General features: G+C 44.2%; 1 protein-coding gene across 1 annotated transcript in view; it reads left to right on the top strand.

Moving 5' to 3' along the window:
• The window catches only part of LOC143961464 (olfactory receptor 6B1-like), a 41,232-nt gene extending 32,090 nt beyond the window's left edge, over window positions 1–9,142 (top strand). Inside the window, exon 2 of the mRNA XM_077470758.1 lies at window positions 7,630–9,142. Within this exon, the coding sequence (XP_077326884.1) occupies window positions 7,993–8,922 (930 nt within the window). The 5' untranslated portion in view covers window positions 7,630–7,992 and the 3' untranslated portion in view covers window positions 8,923–9,142. The remainder of the gene's footprint in view (window positions 1–7,629) is intronic.
• The last annotated feature ends 413 nt before the right edge of the window (window positions 9,143–9,555 follow it).

Here is a 9,555-nt window from a genome sequence, read left to right on the forward strand (position 1 = left end):
ATTCAGCGGCGACACAATCTGCCGGTCAGACGTCTTATTTGCGATTGCCCAACGTGATGGAACTCAACCTTCTATATGCTTGATAGGCTGCTCCAGCAGAAATGTGCAGTTAAGGACTACTTGTACGAACTCTGCAGCAGAACATGTTCTGGGGAGCTTGTTTTTTTTCACCGCGCTAGTGGCTGCTCATGCGCGATGCATGCGTGACTCAAGCAGACTTCTGCGGCCATTTGATGAGATCACCAAACTGGTCAGTCGCAGCCATGGTGCCATCAGTGACATGGTACCTTATGCCTTGTTTATGGAGCATGCATTGCGTTGTGTCATTGATCAAGCCGTGGAGGAGCAGGAAGATAAGGAAGTTGCAATGCTGGATGAGTTCCCAGGGGGGGCTACTCTATCTGAGACAAGTCAACAACAGGAGTCTGAAGAGGAGTCAGAGGAGGATGGTGCCGGGGCAGATGAGGAGGAGCAAGAATAGCATGCTTTAAACCTTTCTGGGATCCCTGTTGTTGTTAGTGGATGGGGAGAGGAGAATGAGGAGGAGGACATTATCCTGGATGATGAGCAGGAGCCAGGCCACCACACTGCTTCCAGTTTAGTGCAAATGGGGGCCTTCATGCTCTAGTGTTTTAACAGGGACCCCGTATAAAAAGCATAAAGGTCAAGGACCAGTACTGGGTGGCAACGTACTTAGACCCCGGTACAAACACAAAATGGCGGAAATGTTACCACCATCACAGAGGGTTGTCAGCATGGAGCACTTACAGGCCTTGCTTAGAGAAATGATACATTCTGCTTTTGCGTGCGCTGGCAGAGGAATTCCCACTCCCAGAGAAAGAGTTGCGGGTACCAATCCAACAGTGCCTGCAAGAAGAGGGCGGTTTGAAGATGTGTTGGTCACTTCTGATATGAGGTCAGTCTTTCAGCCGACCCATCGACAGGTGTCATCCGGATCCAGCATCAGGGAACGCCTAGACCGACAGGTGTCCGACTACATCAGGTGAAAGGACGATGTGGACGTTCTGAGAAGTGATGAACCCCTGGACTACTGGGTGGGCAGGCTTGACCTCTGGCCAGAGCTTGCACAATTCGCAATGGAACGAGCTTGCCCCTCGTCCAGTGTCTTGTCTGAAAGGACATTCAGCGCAGCAGGGGGGATCGTGACTGATTAAGCGCACTCGCCTAGCTCACAACAGTTTTGACTACTTCACATTTATAAAAATGAATGAGGCATGGATCTCAGAGGAATTCAACACATGTGACCAGTAGACCATGTATATGCATAACTCTATAAAAGATTTATATAATCTAGCACACGGACCTTTTTTCTAACTTTGGCTCACTTGTACAAAAAAAGTACACCGTACTATATGCCCGTACCCTCCTGTTTGAAGAGGTTGAGCGGTGTCATATTTTTGGGTCCCGCAGCAAGTTGCTGGTATCAGTGCTGGTGTCAGTGCTCTCTATCTCGGTGCTGATGTGGTGTCAGTGCTCTCTATCATGGTGCTGGTGTGGTGTCAGTGCTCTCTATCTCGGTACTGGTGTCAGTGCTCTCTATCACGGTGCTGGTGTCAGTGCTCTCTATCTTGGTGCTGGTTTGGTGTCAGTGCTCTCTATCATAGTGCTGGTGTGGTGTCAGTGCTCTCTTTCTCGGTGCTGGTGTCAGTGCTCTCTATCACAGTGCTGGTGTCAGTGCTCTCTATCACGGTGCTGGTGTGGTGTCAGTGCTCTCTATCACGGTGCTGGTGTGGTGTCAGTGCTCTCTATCTCGGTGCTGGTGTCAGTTCTCTCTATCACTGTGCTGGTGTGGTGTCAGTGCTCTCTATCGCGGTGCTGGTGTGGTGTCAGTACTCTCTATCTTGGTGCTGGTGTCAGTGCTCTCTATCACGGTGCTGGTGTGGTGTCAGTGCTTTCTATCTCGGTGCTGGTGTCAGTGCTCTCTATCACGGTGCTGGTGTCAGTGCTCTCTATCACGGTGCTTGTGTCAATGCTCTCTATCACTGGGGGGATTGTGACCGATTAAACGCACTCGCCTAGCTCACGACAGTTTTGACTACTTCACATTTATAAAAATGAATGAGGCATGGATCTCGGAGGAATTCAACACATGTGACCAGTAGACCATGTATATGCATAACTCTATAAACTATTTATATAATCTAGCACATGGACCTTTTTTCTACCTTTGGCTCACTTGTACAAAAAAAGCACACCATACTATATGCCCGTACCCTCCTGTTTGAAGAGGGTGAGCAGTGTCATATTTTTGGGTCCTGCAGCGAGTTGCTGGTATCAGTGCTGGTGTCAGTGCTCTCTATCTCAGTGCTGGTGTGGTGTCAGTGCTCTCTATAACGGTGCTGGTGTGGTGTCAGTGCTCTCTATCTCAGTGCTGGTGTCAGTGCTCTCTAGCACGGTGCTGGTGTGGTGTCAGTGCTCTCTATCATGGTGCTGGTGTCAGTGCTCTCTCTCTATCTCTGTGCTGGTCTCAGTGCTCTCTCTCTATCTCGGTGCTGGTGTGGTGTCAGTGCTCTCTATCTCGGTGCTGGTGTGGTCTCAGTGCTCTCTATCACGGTGCTGGTGTCAGTGCTCTCTATCTCGGTGCTGGTGTCAGTGCTCTCTATCTCGGTGCTGGTGTCAGTGCTCTCTATCACGGTGCTGGTGTCAGTGCTCAGTCTCTATCACGGTGCTGGTTTCAGACAGTGAGGGAGATAGCAGCGGAGAAGCCAATCAGCAGGCAGTGCCAGATCAGCACTGGACTGGCACCTCCAGACCACCGCAGTGGAGCCCTGCATAGGTGGAGGTAAGGGCCGGGCAGAGGGAGGGGCTCAAGCCCAGGTTGGCACACTGGGACACTGGCACAGGACTGCACTGCCCTGACTGTGGCACTGATCATCTACTGCATATACTACTCCTTCATGGCCTTCATGCGCTCCTGAATTGTCAAAATTTCACAGATAAAAAAAGAATGCTTGTCGTTGTCGATCCCTGATTCACTTAATACTTCTGGTATGTCAGTGTCCATGTTGTGGGACTATGTGTGTGCAGCTAGTAAGTATTTTGTACTTTGTGGCTGAAAATATGACCTGGAGGTTTTTAAGGTTCGCCTGCCATTAAAGTTGCGGTTCGTGAACATTTGGGCACGTTCGTGGATCTCGTTCGTGAAGCGTCCCGTCGGAAGTTCGTCCATCACTACTCAGAACAGGCCTCACCATGGTCGACCAAAGAAGTTCAGTGCACGTGCTCAGTGTCATATCCAGAGGTTATCTTTGGGAAATAGACGCATGAGTGGTGGCAGCTTTGCTGCAAAAGTTGAAGGGGTGGGGGGGTCAGCCTATCAGACCATACACTGCACACCACATCAAAATGGTCTGCATGGCTGTTATGTGAGAAGGAAGCCTCTTCTAAAGATGGTGGACAAGAAAGCCTGCATACAGTTTGCTGAAGACAAGCAAACAAAAGACATGGATTACTGGAACCATGTCCTGTGGTCTGCTGAGACCAAGATAAACTTATTTGGTTCAGATGGTGTCGCGGCAACCAGGTAAGGAGTACAAAGATAAGTGTGTCTCACTTACAGTCAAGCTTGGTGGCGAGAGTGTCATGGACTGGAGCTGCCGACACTGGGATGCTACAGTTCATTAGGGGAACCATGAATTCCAGCATGTACTGTGACATACTGAAGCAGAGCACGATCCCCTCCCTTTCGGAGGCTGAACTGCAGGGCAGTATTCCAACATGCAATGACCCAAAACACACCTCCAAGATGACCACTGCCTTGCTAATGAAGTTGAGGTTAAAGGTGATGGACTGGCTAAGCATGTCTCCAGACCTAAACCCTATTGAGCATCTGTGGGGCATCCTAAAATGGAAGATGGAGGAGCACAATGTCTCTAACATCCACCAGCTCCATGATCTCATCATGGAGGAGTTAAAAAGGACTCCAGTGGCAACCTGTGAAGCTCTGGTGAACTCCATAATCAAGAGGGTTAGGGCAGTGCTGGAAAATAATGGTGGCCACACAAAATATTGACATGTTAGCCCCAATTTGGACATTTTCACTTAGGGGTGTACTTACTTTTGTTGTCATTGGTTTAGACATTAATGGCTGTGTGTTGAGTTATTTTGAGGGGACAGCAAACTTACACTGTTATACAAGCTGTCCACTCACTACTTTACATTGTAGCAAAGTGTCATTTCTTCAGTGTTGTCATATGAAAATATATAATAAAATACTTACAAAAATGTGAGGGGTGTACTCACTTTTGTGAAATATTGTATGCACACCCTGCTAATCCATTACTTAAACACAGCTAAATACTGTATCCCTGCCAAATTGACCAATGATGTGTAAATGGGCTGCTGCATTCAGTGAACTCATGGAGATAGAGGTTCTTATCTCCTCCACCATCAAGAGGAAACATTTCAGAAGACCTGACACCACTTATGACTTTGTCCACCTGAGTTGTATTGGAGATACTGTATATAGTTTCATTGGGAATGGGCAAAGGTGTAGGAACACAAAATATTGTTTCTTTTTAATTATTTATTTATTATTATTATTATTATTATTTTACATGGAGATGCACTCCTGTACCTAGAGAGGTACTTAGCAATTAAAATAATTAAATCCCTTTGCTGTTTAATAAACAAACAGGGAAATAGTACCATAAAAAAAAAGCTCACAGGGAATCAGTAGACTGCTATATAATGCATATGAACACCGATTTGTTTTTGCTGGCTGGTTGTTGTCAACTGACCTAAAAATGATTCAAAGTGACATGATTTCTATATTTTCTTTGACCTCAATTTGGATTTGCTGAGCAAGAGGACAAAATATTTATTATAGATAATTGACTTGACGGACATCAAGGTGAGAAGACACTAGAGCTGTATTTAGACAGCACACTGTCTTAGGTTCACCAAATTGCGTACATCTTTTTGTACAAACATCACAGATAGCAGTGTGAGTTCCTCCTCCTACAATCATCAACTAGGTTACAGCAGGCTCACTTAACAGACATTGTTGACCTAGTTAATACAGGTAAAGGTGCATTCAGATGTCCACTCAGGCAGACTCAGCAGGTCCCTGGCTGTTTATGTCTCTCTGATATGCAATGTGATATCCCAAGGCTCACACTGAATTCAGCACATGAATACCACCTCTTGCATATCACTCATGCACTCTCAATGAAGGTTACAGAGAGAAATGAGAAAAACACAAGATGGTCTCCTCATGCAAATTATCCTTTTGTTCAAGATATAACATGCATAAAAATATGAAATGCTGTATACAAATTGCACCACGTTACTGTTCTGTGTGTTTCACACTAGATGGACTTCTTCAGGAGCTCATGAAGACGCTCATGAAGAAGATGTAGGACAAACATAGATACAGAAGTATAATTTTATTCAAAGCATACATTCTATAAAACAATGAAATGCTGTATAAAAATGGCACCACATTATCATTCTATGTGTTCATCCTAGATGGACGTCTTCAGGAGCTCATGAAGACGCTCATGAAGAAGCTGTAGGACAGGCATAGATAAAAAAAAGTATACTTATACTCAAAGTATAAATTTCATAAAACAATACATCAGTATAAATTTCATAAAACAATAAAACCGTGTATAAAAACTGTACCACATTATCACTGTCTATGTTTCATCCTGGATGGACTTGTTCAGGAGTAGGGATGGGCTTTATATTAGGGTCGAACATGAGTACGATTCGAACATTGGCTGGTCGCCCGTTGGTCAAAGAGCGAACAATTTGGGGTGTTCGGGGGAAATTCGAAAGCCATAGAACACCCTTTAAAAGTCTATGGGAGAAATCAAAAGTGCTAATTTTAAAGGCTTATATGAAAGCTATTGGTAGTGATTTTAATAATGCTTAAAGTGAAACAATACAAGTGTAATATTCCTTTAAATTTCGTACCTGGGGGGTATCTATAGTATGCCTGTAAATGGGCAAATGTTTCTCATGTTTAGAACAGTCTGACAGCAAAATGACATTTCTAAAGGAAAAACTACTCACGGTTATAAGGAATTGTCAATCCAACAATACACATAAAAGTTCATTTTAAAAAAAAAATGGCGTGGAGGTCCCCTCAAAATCCATTCCAGACCCTTCAGGTCTGGTATGGACCTTAAGGGGAACTCTGTGCCAATTTATTTTTAAAAATGGCGTGGGGTCGCCACAAAAATCCATACCAGACCCTTATCCAAGCACACAACCTGGCAGGCCGCAGGAAAAGAGGGGGGGACAAGAGAGCGCCCCCCTCCTGAACCGTACCAGGGCACATGGCTTCAACATTGGGAGGGTGCTTTGGGGTAGCGACCCCCCCAAAGCACCTTGTCCCCATGTTGATGGGGAGAAGGGCCTCATCTCCACAACCCTTGCGCCGGTGGTTGTGAGGGTCTGCTGGTGGGGGGCTTTTTGGAATCTGGAAGCCCCCTTTAACAAGGGGACCCCCAGATCATGCCCCCCCTGTGTGAATTGGTAATGGGGTACAAATGTACCCCTACCATTTCACAAAAAAAGTGTCAAAAAGGTTAAAAAACACAAGAGACCCCCCACAAACACCAGGCAAGGGTTGTGGGGATGAGGACCTTCTCCCCATCAATATGGGGACAAGGTGCATTGGGGGGCTGCTACCCCACACACCCTCCCAATGTTGAAGGCATGTGGCCTGGTACGGTTCAGGAGGGGGGGGCGCTATCTTGTTCCCCCCTCTTTTCCTGCGGCCTGCCAGGTTGCATGCTCAGATAAGGGCCTGGTATGGAATTTAGGGGGACCCCCAAGCATTTTTTTTTTAATTTTGATTCGGGGTTCCCCTGTGTGAAAATCCCATGCCGTTGTTATCAATTAACTTTTATGTGTATTGTCAGACCGACAATTCATTGTAACCGCAAGTAGTTTTAAATGACTTTTCCTTTAGAGATGTAATTTTGCACTCGGACTGTTCTAAACATGGGAAACATGTGCCCCTTTATAGGCATACTATAGACGTCCCCTAGTACAAAATTTAAAGGAATATTACACTTTTATTGTTTCACTTTAAGCATTAATAAAATCAGTGCTCCCGAAAAAAATACAGTTTTTAAAACTTTTTTTGCATTGATACATGTCCCCTGGGGCAGGACCCGGGTCCCCAAACACTTTTTATGACAATAACTTGCATATAAAACATGAGTGCTCAACCTGTGGCCCTCCAGCTTTTGCGGAACCACAAGTCCCATGAGGCATTGCAAGGCTGGCAGTTACAAGCATGACTTCCAAAGGATGAGGCATGATGGGACTTGTAGTTCCGCAACATCTGGAGGGCCACAGGTTGATCACCCATTCTTTAAAATTAGCACTTTTGATTATTCATGTTCGTGTCCCATAGACTTTAACAGTATTTGCGTGTTGGAACACATTTTTTGCCTGTTCACATGTTCTGGATGCGAACCGAACCGGGGGGTTTTGGCCCATCGCTATTCAGGAGCTCACAGAGACGTTCATGAAGAGGCTATTGGGCAAGCACAGACACAAAAGTATACTTATACTCAAGTATAATTTCATGAAACAATAAAAGACTGCATAAAATCATACCACTTTATCACTGTACGTGTTTCACCCTAGATGGATTTTTTCAGAAGCTCATGAAGACGTGTGTCAAACATAGATATAGACATGGAAGAGCTGACTCAGGAGGCAACAGTAATGGAGAACAAATCATCCAGAACATTAGTATTTGAGTAGCAGAGGCATCTACAGCCGGGAATCTGCTGAAAGGAGGGAGGCTTGCTGAAATAGTCAAGTGTATATCTGCATTCTCATACTAGGGTAACACCATCTGGTAAGTGATCCCTCTGCTCAGGATCAACACTTAGAAGGATAAACATGCACTGCTATTGGTTTTGTTGTTGCAAAAGCTGTTACAAAAGTTTTGAAAGTTCATTCATTTGTTCCCAATCCTCAAAAATGCATTCATAGTTTTCTGTTATGATGATTTCCTGCAACCAGACACGAATCACTGAGTTCATTCTGATGGGGATTCAGGGTTCTGAGATTCTGAATTATTCACTTTTTCTTATATTTTCTATCACCTACATTTTCACAATAGCAGGAAATGCCATTATAATTCTGCTGATTTTGAGATGTGACAAGCTTCACACTCCGATGTATTTTTTTTTGTGTCATCTATCCCTTTCCGACATCTTACTGTCTACAAACGTGGTTCCATACCTGTTGTGTACCTTATTAAGTAAAGCCAGACCCATGATGGTGAGTGCTTGTGTCACACAGTTCTATTTTTGTGGCTCCTCAACCATTTCTGAATGTTTCCTCCTGGCGGCGATGTCTTATGATCGATACTTGGCCATCTGCATTCCATTACACTATATCACAATAATGGACATTAAAGTTTGTTTCCACCTCGTTGTTTGGTCTTGGTCCCTTGGGTTTCTTCTCAACCTGGCCTCCATCATTCCAGTGTCTCTTTTGGAATTCTGTGGTTGCAACATCATTGACCACATCTACTGTGACCTTGCTCCTCTCCTTGCTGTGTCCTGTTCAGACACCTATGCCTTGGAAATAGAAACTATTTTATTTTCTATACCTATTGTGCTTCTTCCCTTTGTGTTTGTGATAGTGACTTACGTTAGAATCTTCTTTGCTATCCTGAAGATTTCCACCACCTTTGGAAGAAGGAAAGCCTTCTCCACCTGCAGCTCTCACATTATAGTAGTCACAATATACTATGGGACATTAATCGCTAAATACACAGCTCCTTCTTCTGGAAGTTCACTTAATGTCAACAAAATAATCTCCCTCTTATATACAGTCTTTACACCCCTACTGAATCCTACTGTATATAGTCTACGGAACCAGGAAATAAGAGAAGCTTTGCATAAATGGGTACATGTGAAATAACTGGATTGATTTATTTTTGAGTGGGGGGCAAATGGGATGCTGCAATCTGGAAAACTGTATTGTGTGTTTTCTATGTGATCTGAAAATCCAACGTCAGTTAGGGCTGAGAATAAATTCAGCTTGCCCCGTACCTATCACTTATCAATAACCAGGTAGAACAATCTTTTTTTGTGATCAACCACCATTCCCCATGAATGTAACAGACAATAATGATTCTCATTCAACCATATCAAGTGGAAATAAACTAAAAATCCAAAAATGTATATATTGCAGCTTACAAATTCTTAGACGTGATAGCTTCATTCGTTTTGTTTTGTATCATTTATTTTCCTTTATTTTCCCTGCTGATCCCACCAGTATTTATACTGTTCTTCAACTTCCTTTATCAAACCAAACCATCCAACAAAAGTGGTAGTTAGAGGGTTGACACGAACCATTTACCACTGACAGAGCCTGGCAGACAAGATGGGTGAACTAGAGATACTGTTGTATGAGGAGGATTTGGATTTTGTGGGACCTGGTTCAACAGCTCTTATGATTGGCTGGCAAAAATTCAAGGGTATACCCTTTATCGAAAGGATAGAGAGGGTAAACAAGAGGGAGGGGTATTCCTATATAGCAAGAATAATGTAC

The sequence above is a fragment of the Lithobates pipiens genome, unplaced genomic scaffold, assembly GCF_037356315.1.
Source record: "Lithobates pipiens isolate NorthernLeopardFrog02 unplaced genomic scaffold, aLitPip1_a1.2 Scaffold_8, whole genome shotgun sequence".
Taxonomy (NCBI): domain Eukaryota; kingdom Metazoa; phylum Chordata; class Amphibia; order Anura; family Ranidae; genus Lithobates; species Lithobates pipiens.